The 18,483-nt window shown below is 42.9% G+C and overlaps 1 protein-coding gene across 6 annotated transcripts in view; it reads right to left on the minus strand.

Moving 5' to 3' along the window:
* The window catches only part of TNC (tenascin C), a 95,168-nt gene that overhangs the window by 17,257 nt on the left and 59,428 nt on the right, over positions 1-18,483 (minus strand). For 2 of the 6 annotated variants that reach the window (XM_040482106.1, XM_040482107.1), the window contains 3 exons: positions 8,424-8,696; positions 2,782-2,904; positions 1,285-1,428 (listed from right to left, as the gene is read on the minus strand). In XM_040482106.1, the coding sequence (XP_040338040.1) occupies positions 1,285-1,428; positions 2,782-2,904; positions 8,424-8,696 (540 nt within the window). Of the gene's footprint in view, positions 1-1,284; positions 1,429-2,781; positions 2,905-8,423; positions 8,697-10,261; positions 10,535-16,502; positions 16,776-17,922; positions 18,196-18,483 lie in introns of all 6 variants that reach the window. The other 4 variants (XM_040482102.1, XM_040482103.1, XM_040482104.1 and 1 more) reach the window with 4 other exon arrangements.

The raw sequence follows: 18,483 nt of genomic DNA on the forward strand, positions 1-18,483 counted from the left end.
CTAGGACAATGGCCCTGGGAGGTTGGAGGGCAGCAGTCATTAGTTTACTTCAAAGATGAGGCTCCTGAGCTCCAAGAGATGTGATGACCCGCCTGAGAAGCAGGAGGAGGCAGAATAATTTTGGAAGCCCACACGGTCTGCTCTGAGTTCCTTCCTGTTTCAGCCTGCCTGTTCAGGATCTCCTTTAAATGCCGAGGACAATGGGCCTCAGGAGGAAGTGCACCCAGCTTTTGCAATCTGTTGCCACGGAGAGTCATGAATGAAAGATTTCTATGGGGGAAATAGGGCCTGTGTGGCAGGGCGGACAGGACTCTGGGTTCAGATGGGATGTTTTAATTGCATATTATCAACTTTTTTAGACTATTAGGATATTTTTAAAATTTCCTATGAGGCCCATTCTTTGGATCCCTTAATGGATTAGACTGGATAATTGCTCATCTATCAAAGGATAAATTGTTCAGAGACATGGCTGCCTGAAAAGAAATTTTCCACTTCATTCTCCTTCAGTGCAATTCATTATTTCCCCCTCCTTACAGCATGCTGTACAAATCAGGTTATAATAGGACAATAATCCTCTATTTAGAAGAACACAGGGCTTGGAGTGAGGCTGACCCAAGTTCAAATTTGCTTCAGCAATCACTAGTTCTGTGGCCTTGGCCAAGGTATTTAATTTCCCTGGATCTTAGTTGTGTCCTCTGCAAAATGGGAATGATAACAGCCATTTTAATGATTTAACGGCAAAAGGTTTAGTAACAGTGCCTGGAATACAGTGACTGCCCAATCAAGAGTACTTTATGGCTGTCCCTGTTACATGTCAGTGTGAAGCACCTGTTTGGAAGGACTGTCTCAATAGGCAGGGAGGGAAGGAGGTGGATTAAGGTGCACAGTCATTTACATTTACGGAAGCTTTACAGATATCATTTCATGTGATCCTTACAGCACCCTGCAAAGGAAGCAGAATTATACCCATCTTACAGAGAAGGAAACCAGATCCTAGAAAAATTCACTGATAGCTCATGTATCTAGAAGTGGTAGACTTGGGATTTCAGGTCAGTGTGACTCCCAAACTTGTACTCTTTCTTCCACACTAACCCAAGAAATGGGAGGCCCAGGGAGGGTAAGGATGAAGGCAAGTTTACCCTGCCCATAAAAGGCTGGGGATGGGCCAGAAATGAGGTCTCCTGTGCTCCAAATTCAGTCCATTTTCCACTAGGGTTTCCCAAATAAAAGAAAATTTTCCAGCTGCTGAGTCATGAGCAATAATACGGAAGGTGAGAAAAACACCTGTGGTGAACGATCCTGAGACGGGTTCACTTTCCTCAAAGCCCTTCACGGCGATGATGCTGACGAGGTATTCTGCTCCAGGCAAGAGCTTCGCCAGTCTGGTCCGAGTCTTGGTTCCGTCCACAGTTACCACTGAGGGTGTCCCTGGAACCCGGCAAAAGCAAGATCGGGAATGGTGAACCTCACTGAAACATACCATCGCCCCAAGAATGGTGCATCCAATTTGGAAATGAAACTATGCCTTTATCCAGTACCATTTTCTTGACTTCCTCTCATTTGCTCCTACCCTCTGGCGTAAGAGAAGAGGCCTTACTTTTTGTATAATACTTTTTTTCCATCCATGCAGATGCCAAAAAGCAAGCCAGGAGAGGAAAAAACATGAAATCACAACGTGCTAAAAATGGCAAGTTTCCGTTCAGTAGAGAGTTGGCACGTCATGCACATTTTATTTATTTATTTTTCCCACAAAGACTATGAAAAGCTCACTCTTAATGTATATCTGATATATTTAACCCATTATCTTAGCTTTGGAATATACAGACTCCCTTACTAGCAGAGATCCTACTCTTTAAGAAAAGAAGATGGTCATAGTCAAGTTCGTACTTATATTTATTTAAAAGGCCTGAATTTATACTTCTTAGAATTTCAGGGCTGGTGAGGAGCTTGTATATCAGCTGGCCAAACTTCCACTGGGCTGCTACATCATCCCTTTGAAGAGGTATCAACCATCCTTTCTGTATATCCTTCTGCTTGCCAGAAATGTCTTTAGGCAGATTTGACTGTGTATCCCCGCCCCCGCCGCCCCCAGCCAAGCATGGTCTTTGTTGTGGCCCCTGTGCACTGGACTAGAACTCTCAGCTCTACAAAGTCACAACTCCCCATCTGTACTGAGACAGGCCGACTTGGAAATCAAAGGGTAAAAACTTCACATGCATCCAGCTCAAGATCAACTTTTCAGATAAGTGTGCTCAAAGAGAAAAAGGCCAGTGTATTTAGAGTCTACCATTATGAGAAAACAACATTGGGGTCCATTTCTTTTTTTCTTTTATTTTTTAATGTTTATTTGTTTTTGAGAGAGACAGAGAGAAACCGAGCACAAGCGGGGGAGGGATAGACGGAGAGAGGGACACAGAATCCGAAGCAGGTTCCAGGCTCCACGCTGTCAGCATAGAGCCCGAGGCGGGGCTCAAACTCACAAACCGTGAGATCATGACCTAAGCTGAAGTTGGACACTTAACCAACTGAGCCACCCAGGTGCCCCAGGGTCCATTTCTCACAGAAGTTGAGAACTTCAAGGCTGGAGAGGGTCTTCATAAAATGACCCTACACAAGGTAATTCTTCCAAGGATCTTAGAGCACTTTACAAATGAAATCTACAGAGATGGTCTCAAATAGAAGGAAATAATTTTCTTTGGTCATATTTGGGGAGGATGGCAAGTATCAGGGTTTCTTCACTATCCCACTCACACCCTCCAGGCCACTTTTCGAGTGCCCTACCTCCTCCAACAGGGACATAGGTGATCCGGAAGCTCTCCACCTGGGCAGAGGGCACCATCCAGCTGACAGTGGCTGAGTTTTCAGTGATGTCTGAGAAACTGATTTCCTTAGGAGAGCCCATGGCTGTCAAGGAAAAAGCACAGGAGAAACCCAGAAACAGTCAACTATATTGCTCATCAATGATTCTTCCTGGATTCCTTATCCAGGAAAACACAGCCCCTAGAGTTTGTGGCTGAGCCATGCCTTTAGGATAGAGAATGTGGTGGTCTAGGGTCAAGTTGTGACTCGATAGAAACAATTGTTCTCTCATTCAGGTACATGGGCCCAGGGCTGTAAAGCAGCCATTCGGTTTCATTTCAGTACAATGTTAACACCACAGCTGACATCTAAGGAAGTGAGGCTGGCTGGTTTCTCAGCTTGGAATATGCCATCCTATCATTTTTCATTTTTAGCATTTTTTTTTCAAACTTTGCATTGTAGCTCCTTTTATTAAATGATACTAAGACTTGACAATGGTATGGTTCTTTGCAATTGATTGGAATTAACCCTCATTTAGAAACCCCTGAGAAGGTGTGGTTGTAGCCATTTTACAGAGGAGCAAACTGAAGCTTGGTTCTCCAATGCACATTGTTGTGGTGTGACCTTTCTGGGTCCCAGGACTGGGCAGCAGAGCCGGCTGGAATCCTGGGGATCCTGGAAATAATGTTCACATGGAAACTGACCTCGACAAACCCATTCCTAGAACTGGATGGAGGTCCAGAACCAGGAGACCCAACGAACACCTCACACACACTGGGCCCACCTGGGGGGAAAGCCATGTTTCTGCTACAGCCATACCTCCCCCCAAACCCAGTTTCCATTGGCTTTGCTCTGTATTTCTTGGCTTAGCTCCTTGCCCTCTTCAGCTGACCATGTTTAAGCAGAGAGTTCAGGAAACAATTTTCAGGCCTCCAGGGAACTTGTTTCTCATCTTTCCCTTCTCCAACCCACGTTGATCATTAAGTTTTAAAACCCACAGCCCACTGTGGGGAGATGTTTTTCTTCCCTCTCCATTTCTTTTTCCCTCCTCTTTTGGCTTTCTCCTGTGACCTGGTAGCACCTCCAGACTCTGAAGGGGTTGACTGGGGTTTTGCCCTCTCCTTGGAAAGCTCTGGAAACCACAAGGGCTCTGGAGCCTGGAAGATCTTGATTGTGCAAACACCACGGAGGGCCTGGGCAAACTGGGGGCAGGTTCCTTCATTTCTGTGGGCCCTGGTTGCTCCATCTGTCCAGTGGGAAAAATGATGCCCACCTACAGGAATATTTTTAGGATTAGCAGAGCTGATGGACGTAAAACCCCTAACAGAATCTGGCATGAAGTAAGAATTCAGTAAACATGATTGCTCTCTCTTTCGTTCCCATGTAACTATTTTTCCCATGGGCTACCCTGGATTTTGAAGTAACTTCCAAGAAAGATCTAGATGAGGCCGGCTGAAGACAAACCAACAAACCCCAGTGAGGTGTGCAGATGAAGGCACTGTGGCTCTCCTGCAGCTCGCTGGGGCCCACACCGCCTTTCACTCTGACTGCAAACCTCACTGGTGCAAGTCCTAGCACATTTTAGATGTATCTTTGTGGCCACAGCTTTTGTTTCTCTAGATCCTAGTTTTTCTCATCTACAAAATGGCAATATTATCTGCCATGCTGTAGAAACCGTAAGAATTAGCAGCCTCATACATCGTGCCTGCCTGAGGGATGTGCCTGATTAGAGTGGCAGGAAAACAGCCATGTATAATAACATGAAGGAATGGGACAATAGCGATGGAATTCTAGGTTCATTGGGGTGATAGTTTTGGACAATAGGCCTTCCTAGGTGTGGAAGACTATTTGTTATTTTAGTATATCTTCTTCTGTCATAAATAATGCCCTAAGTCTCCAGGACCACAGCAGAAGAGATGGTCAACGGGAACCTAAAGACAGAGCTTCACACAGCAACTAAATCATACTACTTAAAAGCTGGGAAGACCCAAGCAAGGCAATGCCTCTGTCTCTCTTCCCAAGTGGATGCATGATTTTCAATAAAAACTCCATTATGGGAACATCTGGAATTGTTAAAAAAAAAAAAAAACTCACAAGGAGGTTGAGGAGGGCTTTTATCCGTAATTTGCATAAAAATTTGCCTCCCCAAATCTGGAGCAAATGTCCATTGCTTTAATCACCTGGCCCTTGATAATCAGCTTTAAAAATTTATTCTCCCTTCAACATACTTTTTTTTGAACACTTCATATGTCTGAGGTCCTATGTTAAGCTAAGGGGACAGCTATTGTAGCCAGTATGGTTTAAGAGCAAGGATTTTCGAGTTAGACTGACCTGCGTTTGAATTCCATTCTGGCCTTACCTGCTAAAACCACCTTACCCCCTGAGGTCTCAGTTTCCCTTCTGTGAAGTGGAACTGACCGTGGCACTCCCCGGCCTGGCTGGATCATGGTGATTCAGTGAGACGAAAGTGTGTCCGTTGCCCGGCTTCATGTGGCATGGAGCTCACGCTTTATAATTGGTGGTTACTATGTTTATGCTTCATGGGAGTCAGAGCCAGAGGCACCGAGCATAAAGAGCCTGGTTCATATAGAAGGAAGGATTGCCAAGCAAGGGTCTCTGCAGACCTGCTGAGTCAGGCCCCCAGGGCACAATGCTGTTGCAACTCCGGTGTGTGGTTTCAAGTGCATCTGAACTGGAACTGAGCAGAGGACTTGCAGGGCTGCCTTGCTGGGAAAGGAATGTTAGGGGGCAATGGGCGGCACATTCTGGGAGTTGGGAGAAGGGACACTGACTCCCCCATTGGCCTGCAGGGAGGAAGGGAGTACCAGGGATGTGTGTGTTTCTGGGGGCAGTGATGGGGAGAGGCTAAGGAAGCATTTCAGGCTCCTCACTGAGCACTTGAAACTCCAGAGAAGAAGAATAAAGCCATCATACTCTGTTGTTGGATTTTTAACTATTTTCTGTCTATTCTGGGGACCCTCTATTTGGGCACACCGGTGTCTAAATCCCCAATGGCAAAAGATGTTTCTGGTAACTCTGGGCTTTCCAAAGAGGGCCACCGCTGCCGTGAAGATGTGGCTCAAACAATGGAGGGGAAGAGGAGCCATTGCAAATACTCGGATCACCAGACGGAACAAAAACTTATGACCTAAGTATCCACCAGTAGGGGAATAGTTAAGTAAATAAGGCTCATGGGATTGTCTCTCAGATCTAATAAGCCAGAAACACACATACACTACAGTGTGCAAGAGTGTTGCCCCAACAAAATTTAAAAAAGAGAGCTTAGATTTGTGTCAATTTTGTCTATCTGCATAGATAAGAAAGTGGTAAAATTGGCTGCCTCTACACAGAGCAACTGGGTAGCAGGGACATAGCTGAATAGGGACTTTGCTAGATGTTCTTTTTTTTAATTTTTGAATTTTGAACCAAGTGATCCATGAAAAAATAACATTTACTTGAAATCACCCAAACATAAGAATAGCTAATACTGCTACAATGGGCAAGGCAACAAAATACTCAACAGTCATGGGCTTATTTAAACCTCATAGCTGAATTCTGAGTTCAAGTCTACTTGTCAGATGAGGGGACTGAGGCTCAGAGAAGAAAGGACTTGCCCAAGACCACGCAGCTGGTACAGAGAAAGGATGAGACTCCAGGGAGTCTGCCCAGAGGCTCCAGGCCACACCACTTGGTACACTTTCCCCAACAGCCTTCCCTGCCACTGGGCACTTGCTGCTAGCAGCTTGTGCTCAGGGAGCCACAGGAGAACCTGCAGCAGCTTTTATGAGGATAAGGAGGAACAGAGTATCTCAGGGAAGGGTTTACTACTGTGCAGGAGAGGAAAGAGGAGGAAGGATAGAAAAATGGAAGGGAAACTTTCTAAAGCTGATGAGGTAATGGTGGAATCAGACATGTGTTGTCTAATGGAGTAACTTCCCCTGTCCTCTCCAAGTACAGAGGGGATTCGGGCACACATGTGCACACACACACACGCACATGTGCACGCGCGCGCGCGCACACACACACACACACACACATACACACACATGCTTTGGCTGTGAAATACAAAACCCCAAAGAAAGAAATCAAAGAATGGCTTTCCAAAGCACGGGGTCTGCCTTTCTTTTCTTTTGTTCTTAAAAAAAGAAGAAGAAAAAGAAAAATCTCTTGATTATTCATTCTCTCTCTCTCTCTCTCTCTCTCTCTCTCTCTTTTTTTTTTGCTTTAGCACTGTAGGGCCTCTAGAAAAAAAGATCAGCAAAACAAAATCAGTGATCAGAAGTAAACTTTGAAAGGCAGTGTTTATAAACCAAGGTCAAAAATCAGGCTCTGTCTCTGATCTCAAGTTGTTTTATGGGCAGCCACAGTGAGGGAGGAGACAAGGACCCGCATCCCAGGGATAGGGTGTCCAAGTTAATAAGAAACAGGATTTTTCCTCTGACTGAACTGCTGTCTGCATTTCAGCATTTCCTTCACGCCTACAAATACTGATTATGGTTTCTGTAGGTGGCGTCTCCTAGTTCAGTAGGTCCTGAAACCTGATGTAATAAAATACCCATCTCTGGACCAAGAGAAGGTTTTGGCTAATGTTGCACTCAATGCCTGTCAGAGACAGCAAGTATGTACCCTCGTCAGTTAGCTGTCATCCAGCCTGCTTACATTTATTTAGTAGTAATTAAAATAAGATGGTGTTTGGGTTCTACCCCAAACCTGGCCTTGTGACATTAGGCAAATCACATCGGCTTTCTGGGCCACAGATTCTTCATGCACAAACAGAAGAGGCTGGGATATACCATTCCTCTGGTCCCTTTTACCCCTCCTTGTGCTTTTGTGATTCTTTCTTCTGATCCCTCTTTGAAGCAGTCTCTCTCTAGGGAGTGCTATGTCTCTCCTTCTCCCTCAATTTCAGGAAGGAATTCACCCTACCTTTCATAGATCTTTCCCTCTAAAGAGACTGTTACCAATGAACTTTTTTCTCCTTGAAACAACTCACATGGAAAAGGGTCTGCATTTCCCCCTCTAGTGCCTTTTAAAGTTGTTATGAATATCACATAAAATCAGTGAGCTTCATGAAGAGCAGCTTGTTGACCTTGCCAGCTCCCTCCTTTGATCCTTCCTGATCACGGTACTGATTATTCACACACAGCATCTGATAAATATTCATCTTTATAGGTGGAGGTACCACTTCTCCATTATCCCCTGCCTGCTCTAAGGTCAAGCATTTGACCAAAGAACAAGGAATTATACCTCTGCATTAAAAAAAAAAAAAAAAGATGGGATAATTGTCCTAAAGAAGGGTCTTTGGAATTTAAAAAATGTAATAATTATAATGATGACGATGTATTAATGAAAATCCAAATAGCTTTAATTTACTGAGCTTTTGCTATGTACCAAATCCGCTGCTATAGGCTTTCCATGAATTATCTCATTCAATCCTCCCAGCCCCATTCAATAAATGGCATCATACTCTTCTTGAATTAAGGCTTAGCCAAATTGTCCACACTCACACTGTCTATAATTGAAAGACCTTGGCTGCATTCAAAGATCTTGTAATTTCCCAGCCCTGTGAAAGAAAATCCCCAAGTCATGACTTCTCTTGGTTATATCCTGTTTATGTACGGTACCTGTTGTTGCTATAGCACTGACTGGTTGGGATCGCCTTCCACTGCTTATTCCATAGAGTTCAATTTCGTACTCAGTGGCCTCTCTGAGGCCAGTTATGTCCCTGGTTCGTTCGGGGGCAAGTAGGGTTATTTCCATTGGCTCAGACTGCTTTTTGGTATCTCTGATTTTGAGAACAAAACTGTCGAAGACCCCGTCATCAGCTGTCCAGGACAGACGGAAACCGTCTGGGGTGGCATCTGAAACCAGAAGGTGGTCAACTTCTGGCTCGGCTTCTAGATGGGAGGAAATGGTGGGAGGAGGAGAGAGAACATCATTTACCAGCCAGTGCAATCTTCTTTTCCAGTGGGCGTATCAATATTCAGTGGCCCTGTGGCTCTCAGAGATAGAAGTGTCCTGAATACCAAAAATAAAATTATCCAACACAAACAAGTAGATCTGGGGGAAGGGAAAGATGGAATTCACACATTCACTACAAGCCAAGTGGCTGCTTGCATATGTGAGTTTTGTCTAAAAGCAATTCTATAAATCCACATCTGGACTCAGCTTTGGCCCCTCCCATGCATTATTAAACAAGTTCAAAGCCAATAACTTGTTTACATTTGTGCTCTGATCTCCCAATGGCTGAGTGCCCATCGTCTGTAAGACCTTTTTCTATTCTTTTAAAAAGATAAATAAACCAGTATTAATGATCTGCAGAGTTGCCTATGATGATACTGCTGATTATGTTTCCCTTGATCCTGAGCAAAATGGCCTTTAAAATGTTATGTTGTGGTCTTTTTGCTTTTTTCTTGTTAGTACTGTTGTACTAAAGAAGGCTTCTACTCTTGACTTTTTTGCTTGCCTTTTTAACTATTAGATAAATGTTCAGAAGGTAAAACTGAGGCTTGAAACCTCTTGTGCTCCATACTTTGGACCCAAGGTATTATCTTGGATTGCCTTAACCAGACAAAACTCAATGTCAAGGTAAATTTAGAGCCGAGTTTCCCAAAGTGTACTCAGAGCAAACTATTCCTGTTTGTTCTTCTTCTTTAAAAGGCACCCAGTGTCAAATACTGCCTGGGTAAGTCCCTTTTGGAGAGACACAGGCGCATTGAGATCTTCTGTGAAGCCTTGTTGTCAAGGATCCTGTTAAACTATGTTTAACTCAGTGGTTCCAAAACTTATTTGATCATGGAACTTCTTCACCAAGTAGGACCTTTGAATATTCTATGGAACTAGTAAAATCTAGAAAGACTTTGGGAAACACAGAGTTTTTACTGTTAATGTTGTTTATGTATGTGTCTCTAGGAATTATTAGTCTTGAGAAAATTATGGATTTAGTCTGTGTCAAAGAATCTCTATGACATTAGTGTTTACCAATATAATGGGTCTGCAGTTGAGTTTTCAATAACAAGCCCACCTTGTAGGTTTATCAAGATCACAGTTGACATTTTAAGATGACAAAATGCTGTAAATAAGTATATCTTTGAAATATACTCATTGGTATATTTCTTTTGAGAAGGCTAAAACATAGCTGGGGACCAGCCAGGATGTACACAGGAGAGGATGATGTGGAATAAGCACACAAGAACTACAGACAAGACATGGTCTAAAAGGACTTGGGATGCCAAGTGGCAAACATTTCGACCTTCTCATTTCTGGAGAGGGAGAAGAGGAGTGTTCAGTAGAGACATAAGACAAGGGAGAGTGTGATGGGGGGAAACACAAAGGAACAGGCCACAACTATGGATTCAGCAGAGAAAATGGACAAGAATGTTAAAACCATGGTGATATGGTAGATGGATTACATGGAAGGGAACCAAGGAGAGGAGAAAATGGCTCACTTGAATCCAAATACCTGTAACAATCTCAGCCCTCAAGGGCGTGGTTTGGTGCCCTTGGGTGAAGCCAGAGACCATGACCTCATAACCAATTCCAGTTATGAGGCCTCTGAGCTCCAACTTCCTCTGGGTTCCTGAAAGTGTGAATTCCTGGGGGTCCAGCAGCTTCCCAGAATCCACCACCGCTACTAGGAAGCTGTCAAAGGCATTCTCCGATGCCATCCAGGAAACTGTGAACCCGTAGGGATTAATGTCGGAAATGGTTAGGTTTTCCAGAAGGGGCAGGGCCTCTGAAAGAAGGGAGGAGTGAAAATAACTCAGGTTAGCAGCACTGACCCTGCAGAGATAGCACAACTCTCCACGGATACTGAGAGATACCCAATCAAACACTAAATGTGTTAATTTCTCAGAAAACGAATATTTAGTAAGAGCTTATTGGCTGCCAGATGATGTTATCTTGTGTAAATCTCTCAACAGGCCTATGAGATAGATAATATTCCCATTATACAGGCAAAAAAAGCCTGAGTTTCAAAGAGGTTGATTGGCTTGGCCAAAGTCACAGAGCTAGTATGTGATAGAGCAAGGTTTTTAGCTGGATCTCACTCCAAAGGCCATGAATTGTTCCCTGTATAATTGGATATCTTGTGTTGGGTTTGTACCTCTTTCTCTATTTCCAACTGTCTTCTGGTCTTGAGGGAAATCAGCTCTTTTTTCCCCCCCAATATACTGATATACTTCCTTTTGGGTACACTTCATATGTTTCCATTTCACTTCTAGTTCACATTTTGAATCAAGTTAATGAGGCCCCTTAGTGACATACATCTTCATTAGCTGAAATAGGGGGAGGGGGTAAGATTTTTTTCATGTGGCAGAATTAACAAATTAGGGTTATGGTCCAGTAAGCAATACTATGATTCACTGATTCTTTTGCTGTTTGTTTTCCTGGATAAAGTAGGAGGTAAGGACATGTTGGGATCTTTAATAAGTTCTGGTGTCATCTGTTCATTCATTCACCAAACATCTGTGTCCCAGGCACCCTTATTTCTTAGGCATCAAGGGGTCTTTTCACACACTGGGATTCCCAAAATAGTGAGGTTATATCAGCTAAGTTTCTAAGTGCTAAGTTCTAAGTACCAATTGACAAGGCTTCATGTTTATTCTCCTATTTAATCCTCATAATGACACTGTGAAATAGCTACTGCTCCCTTCCCCCTCTCCCCCATGATATCTAAGGAAACAGAGATCAACGACTTATATACAGGATTCCAAATCTACTGGGTGGCTAAGCTGGGCTCCCACCCAGGCCATCTGATTCCAAGCTCAATGCTGTTTCCACACTCTAAGCCAGTGTCTAATTAGTCAACCCCATCAGGGCTGGCAAGTCTGGAGGCTTAAGTAGGATTGGTGGAGAAGGTTCAGAGCCCCCCACTCTAGCAAAACGAAACACAGTAATAGTGAATGTATTTTTTATTGGAGGGGACATGGGGCTGGGAACTCCATGACCAAGGCTGCTTTAGCCACACCTCATTTACAGCCTTCTTTTCTGCTGCTTCTAAATGGAAACTTTCAAAGAGATAAATGACCTTACACTAATGCCCAGAGTCTAATCCATGCAATGTAAAGAAAAATGTTTTACAAAGAAGTCATTGGTGATTGAATGAACAAGTAAATGAATATCCGCATCCTCAAAGCAAAGATTTAAATTTTGTTGTGGGCTGGACTTCCTGTACTGATTTAGCATATTTGGTATTTGTTTTGAGGCTTTTTTTTTTCCAGGTAAGGATCTTCCGAAAATCATAATTCTATTGAAGGCGAAGATGAAATCACTTATACTGTGCAAACAGACTTCTTTGTCTCCAAGACAATGGTCTCAAGTTCTTTTGCTGAGTTTATTTAGGTAAGTGGCGCCTCTTTGGATAGCTAGCCTCTGTGTACCTCCACACCATCAAAGCAGCGGATTCTCGTGAAAAGAAGGGCATTCAGGCTAATTAGTCAATCAAAGTCTTGTTATTTATAGTCATTCATGTTCAGCTTTTTTTTTTTCTTTTTAAAAATATGCTTCTTTTAAAACTCAGGGTCTTTTCACTTCAAGGATTAGCTGAGACAATGCTGTAACCAGATCTAGGATTCCCAAGACCAGCCCTCCTAGACTGCCTTTCTTCTCTCCGTTCTGTGGGAGGTCCTGTGGGAGGCTACAAGAGATGGCCTGATGGGGTCTGTGGCTGGCCATTCCTGCCCTCCTGTGCATCAGGAGGCAAGAGACTGGGAGCCCCCACCACTCTCTCCCCTGCCCCACTAAGAAATGACCATGTTCTGCATTTGAAGACTTTTTTGAATGACTGAATTCACAGTAGGCAACGGGACAGAAAACATAACCACTTTTTGATCTTACATTAAAACACGTCCAGTGTTCTCTTGAAAATAGTAAGAAAATCATGATTTCATAACAATAGCTGCTGAGTTTCTATCTAGAATTGTTGCTTATTTTTAAGAATGCTACTTCCCTCCTAGGAAACAGCAGAAAGAACCCAGCATCGTAAGATGCCTACTGGATGCCAAGCCATTAAACTTTATCATATCCATTTAGATCCTGAGACAAAGCTGACAGAAATGGCTGTGGGGGTCCCTTTGTCAAATATAAGGAAACTGGAATTCAGAACAGTTAAGAACCAGCCAAGGTTATGCAGCTAAGAATATGTGGGGGAAGTTCAGAAACCACTCAGGTCTGATATCAAAACCCTCACACTTCTAGGTCATCATGGCTGCTTCCAATTAAATATTTAATTGATCTTATTAACATATTTTACCGGTAGTGATTTAGATGCTGGGAGAGGCCTGGTCTAATGTGAATCAGCAGGCAAAGTCAGGCTCCTGGAAATTATCAGTAGTGGAAGGCAAGAGACTTCTAAATATTTTCTGAGGTATGCAGCCTTTGCCATTGATTTGGGATGATCTCAGGAAAGAAAACGGAAAGCCATTTCTTTATGTAATTCTTCAGTAATTCAAAGAGAGGTTGGAGGTCAAGTTCAATAAATGGGTAAGCTTCAATTAAGTTTGGATTTATCTGCTACCCTAGGTCAGACCTTCAGTAATTTGCTGTGGATGCTGACTTAAGACAAAATGTTTTTTTTTATTTATTTATTTAAAGAAAAAGAGAAATTATTATATTTCTGGGGCAAGTGGTTTATAAACTGCCTTACTTAGCATGATTTATGGCAAAAATTCCTGCTCCAGGCTGTGGGTAACTTAGAACTCACTTTTCAGCCAGAATTGCTAAAATATGTATCAGCCTATAAAGCTAGACAGGAAAATCCTTGGAAGCTTTATGCAGCTGTTGAGTACACGGTCTCCATGTCCCATGAAAAGCTGCAAAATATCCCTCTTTGCGAAATACCAGAGGATCTGATCTCTCTTCACTTAGATGTTTACATCTGGAGTGAAGACTCTACTGGGGGTTGACGTTCCCTGTAGAATGCCTATCACCTTTCCTCTCTGCTCTCCCCCATCTCAAAATTCTAAATGGAAAAGTGAGAACCTTTGAATGAGTACCTGTCATGACAAAAACAGTGAGGGGTCTCGTGGGGTCCCCAGCCCAGGTGGTCCCTGCCACACTAATGTCATAGCCAGTGTTCTCCAGCAAGCCCGTGATGTGAGCATGCTGTGTGTCTCCTGAGACCGTGAATTGCTGGGGCTCATACAGCGAGTGAGAATCGCTAACATTGACAACAATCTTTGCAAAAAACCTGGCTCGAATGCTCCAGGACACATTGAAGCTGTCAGGAGTAATATTGCTAAGGATTAGAATGCCCAACTGTGGCTCTGGCTCTGAAGGCAGAGGAACATGGGCAGAAGAGAAAGGAGATGCATTATTAGAGGAAGCAGTTGGTTTTTCCAGAATATAGCCATAGGACATAAAAGTGCCAATCCCTCCAAATATTTGCAGAAAGGTAGTATATTAGGCTGTGGCTACACCTGCAATGACTAATGCTAGAGAATATACTTTCTCTGCAGGTATGGATGTGCATTCTTTATAAGTATAGACACGACTACTTGCTGGCCATAAGAAGAAAGGTGAACAGGCATTAGAATGGCAGATAGGAGCAACAGAGAATATTTAGGGTGCATTTCTAAAGGTTTGCAGCGGGACACTAGCTCTGTAAGATGTCCTAAGAAAAGTAGCTTTTAGTAAAGTATGTATGGGTATTCTATCTCACCCTAGAGATTCCCAAAGCCTGAGAGTATTTTATAGCCTCTGAAATGCTGGTTCTGTAAAGAAACCTACTTAATTTTGTGCAGCCCAGAATTTCATACACTTATTGATCAGTGGATACTCTTTCAAAGGATATTCTTTGAACATCTCAAGTAGCTTGTGGTTCACAGAGCATGTCTTAGGAAATGCTACTTTGAAGTATCCTTATTTAGTTTTCTTTTGATCTATTTCGATTGTACAAATTAAAGGCTAATATCCATACAAGAGAAATTCTCCATAGTTTTTAGAAATCCAAAGGTTTCCTATACACCATAAGAAAATCTGCATCTTACCCTGAATACTGTAAAGGTAAAAATGGCTTTCATTAAAAAATTCTTGGTATATGCAAAAGTTAAAAGAAAATTTAAAGTTAGGTGTTACATTTTCTAACTAGAAAATTCACTTACTGGATAATTTGGAAAGATAAGTGGTTCTCCTGGAGGTTGATATTCTCTTGTCCCTTAAAGACTAGGAGATCAGTGATCAAGGCAACTCATTTTGTAATGTAGGGGGCCTGCACTGCTAGTTTCCACTAGGATGTATACGATCTGGCCTCCTCAATGCACATTTATCGAGCAATACTAACTTTAAAGTAAGTTCAACTCAAACTTTATTTTAGGAAGAGGCAACAGTCCAGGAGGGTTGAGGTACCAGGGTTAGCACTGAAGGTTGGGAAGAAGCAGACTATTTCTTCCAAGGACTTGGGAGTTGTTTTGCTGCATCTCCAGTATTAGGAGGAAAGAAGGGACTCATCTGGATAAACTTAAACTGGACAGTTGCACAGCATAATTTGATGCCACAAAGTCCCTATGGGCAAAAAGAATCTGGCCCCAAAGCAGAAGATAGCCATAAGTAACGGCATGGAATCTCCAACTTAGCAATTAGTTTGAGAAGATAATGACGCTATAATTTTTAGCCATAACATTGGCATAAATTACCTCAACCGCACTAAAGGTAGAACCCTCCAAGTGGGCCTCTGTTTGCTCTTTCCCTGTGTTTTGCTGTGGCAGCAATCTCTCAAATTAAGGATGCATGTTAGGATTCTTCTCATGCCACCAAAAAGAGACTGGCAATGTGAACACATTCGCCATGCAGAGTAAGACTTAGCTTCTCATGGCCAGCTTGGCCTCCAGCTGTTTCCCAAAGGGTGCAACCAAGCTCAGGAGTGAGGTGCAAGAAAAACCTCGAAGAGAGAGTGAGAGAGAAGGTATGGTCAGTGTTCCATGCAAGCTGGGATATCTTTCTCTCACCACTTCTAACCCTTTGAAATAATTCTTGGACATGCCATATGCTTCCAGGAAACATAGATATTTTCAAAAATGTAATACTCGGAATGTTCACCACATGCACCAAGATTTGGACAAGACGACAGATGAAAGAAGGTGGACATTTTGTGACAGGTATCAGAAGATGACAAAGCATGCTTGGTGGGGTAAATGTCAAAAGAGAACAGTCTATTTGTAGGGAATGCAAGCAAATAAAAGTCTTAAGAACAAGATGAGACCACTTGGTCCTCTGGCTCTGGAAGTGTGTGTTAGGGTCTTTTCCTCGCATGCTTCTGGCACTGTGTTTTAGAATCTTGGAAGAGAGAAAAAGGATGAATATCACTCTGACCAGGGAACCCAAACTGGCATGCACACACCTCTTTGGCAATGTCATAGGCAAACTCTGATTAGACCACAGGCAGATGATAATGGGTAGAACTGGAAATGATTATTCAAGATCAGATGAGAAGGATGATGTAGAAATTCAACCAAAGCAAGTCAGGTTAACTCTATATAAACAAACAGAGCAACTCCAGATGTGAGTGCACATTTAGGAAAAAGAGGTTGACTTCTGGGTGATTGTTTTTCTTTTTAAGTTTTAAAGCTCTGATTTGGGTGGCCCTGTCAAATTTGGGAAAGATCTAGAGGAACCAGGAGGATGAAAAATGTGTAGCGAGGGCTTTTTGGGGGACTGCTCCCCAGAGGAATTTCAATGGAGAGTGAAGAAGCCATCGTGGGAAATACCTGTGGTTGCTTGGGCCATTAGAGTGTGAGCGCGGTGCCCGCCCATCAGCCCATGAAGGTGTGCAGTGTAATTAGAAGAAGCCGTGAGGTTGGTGATGACTGAGCTGCGAGACGCCGCAGGTACAGAATGCACTACCGTCTCCTGGCCGTGGTCAGAATTCCTAACTTCGATAAGAAAGCTATCAAAGGCAGCCTCTTGGGCTTTCCACGAGAGGGCCATACTGGCCCAGGTCACATTTGAGATAGTGAGGTGGCTAAGGAGAGCTTCGGCCACTAAAGCAAGCAAAAAAAAAAATATGAAAGCGTGTTAATTTAAAACACTATTACAATAGAGTCAAAAACTAAAACACATAAGACTAAATCCATAAAGTTTTAGACTTCACCCTTTGGTAAAAGACTTGTCCTTGTTGAAACCCAGTTTGAGCCATGAGAAACAAATATAAGGGGCTGAATAATTTTCTCCTCCAGGTTTTTGTGTACTTTAATATGGCGAAGATGACAGACCACCCTGCTAACAATCTGTAGTCTCACGCAGAATGAGGACAGACCTTCCCTCAGCCATGGGTGACTTAAGTGTTAGATGATTTTGATGCTACAATGTCAACCTTTTTCTTGGATTCATTATCCAAAATGTGCTAAGAATGCTATTTTGAATGGCTAAGCTTCTCCTTTCAAATTCAGATAGAGAATTCTCTTTTGCTGCGTGCCAGAGAGGGCCTCACATAGGATGTGTACCACAGACACTACAAATTTAAGTGAGAGCAGCTTATACTCTGGCTGGCCAAGTTCCTTGTATAAACATGATGACTTCTATTTTTGCAATCAACCATTTACTCTTCTGGGAGCAAGACAGCCTGTTCATGTATTTTCTCCTAGAGATTGCATTGGATTTGGGATGGTCTGGATGGCACGACTTCCTTGTGCACCCATCTGATTAGTAATCTGCTTTTTTTTTTTTTTTTATCATTTTCCAAGTTGAAAAAAAATAACAGTACCAACACGATTTCATTAGATCATTGGGATATTTGGGCATTAGGAGGCCAAAGATATTAGGATAACACAAAATATAATTTTTAAGACTTTTTTGATGCAGACATCTTTCCAAATCAAGGACAACTCTTGCTTCTTAGGTATAGAAGGGTAGAATTCTTTTCTCCAGATTCCATATGGCAAACTGGGCCAGACTACATTTTATGCTGCAAATGTCCTGGTCAGTAATAGATCAGGCAAAGGGCTTAGCAGAAATCCACCATTTGGGCTGCTGTTGGAGAGAGTTATGTTAAGTAGTGTTCTAGCCTAGCATTGTGGAGCAGTTAATGCACTGTGGCTTCACCCTGCAAAGAAGGAGTGAATGAGCAGCTTCACCCTGCAAAGAAGACTCTAGAGAGAGGCGGTCAGACATGGGAAAAGGCAGATGTACCTGTGGTGGCCGTGGCACTGATGGTTTGGGTCCGGATGCTGGGAGCAAGTCCCGAGAGGTAGACAATAAAATGATTATTAGGGTGTAGCCCTGAGATGTGGGCAGTTCGTTCAGCACCAGAGATATTATATTCCATCATCTCCAAAAACCTATTGGAATCAACAATTTCAATGGTAAAGGTCTCGAAGGCCCCATCGGTGGCTGTCCAGGAGAGATTGAAGCTCTCAGGAGTTATGTCAGAAACAGTTAAGTTTCCAATTTCAGGTTCTGCAGCTGAAAAAGGAAGGGTAGGGAAGAAGAAAAAATAAATGAATTTGGGTTGATTATTTGGCCTGTGTTTTAAGATTGAGGTTGTTAAGAGAAACATGGCTGGGTAGAAAGACCTGCTAGTTCAGGGTTAGGGGGAAACCAAGCAGTGTTACCAGTCAGTGCCAGCGGGAGAGAAAAAGGGGACTTGTTAAAAGAAGAAAAGAGGAAGGTCTGGCAAATTGGATTCCCCTGCTCTGGAGCAGCCATACATGATCAAGCTGGCTGAGATCCCGTGTGTGAGAAGACATCTGA

The sequence above is a fragment of the Herpailurus yagouaroundi genome, unplaced genomic scaffold (genome assembly GCF_014898765.1).
Source record: "Herpailurus yagouaroundi ecotype Mexico unplaced genomic scaffold, PumYag 160, whole genome shotgun sequence".
NCBI classification, from domain to species: Eukaryota; Metazoa; Chordata; class Mammalia; order Carnivora; family Felidae; genus Herpailurus; species Herpailurus yagouaroundi.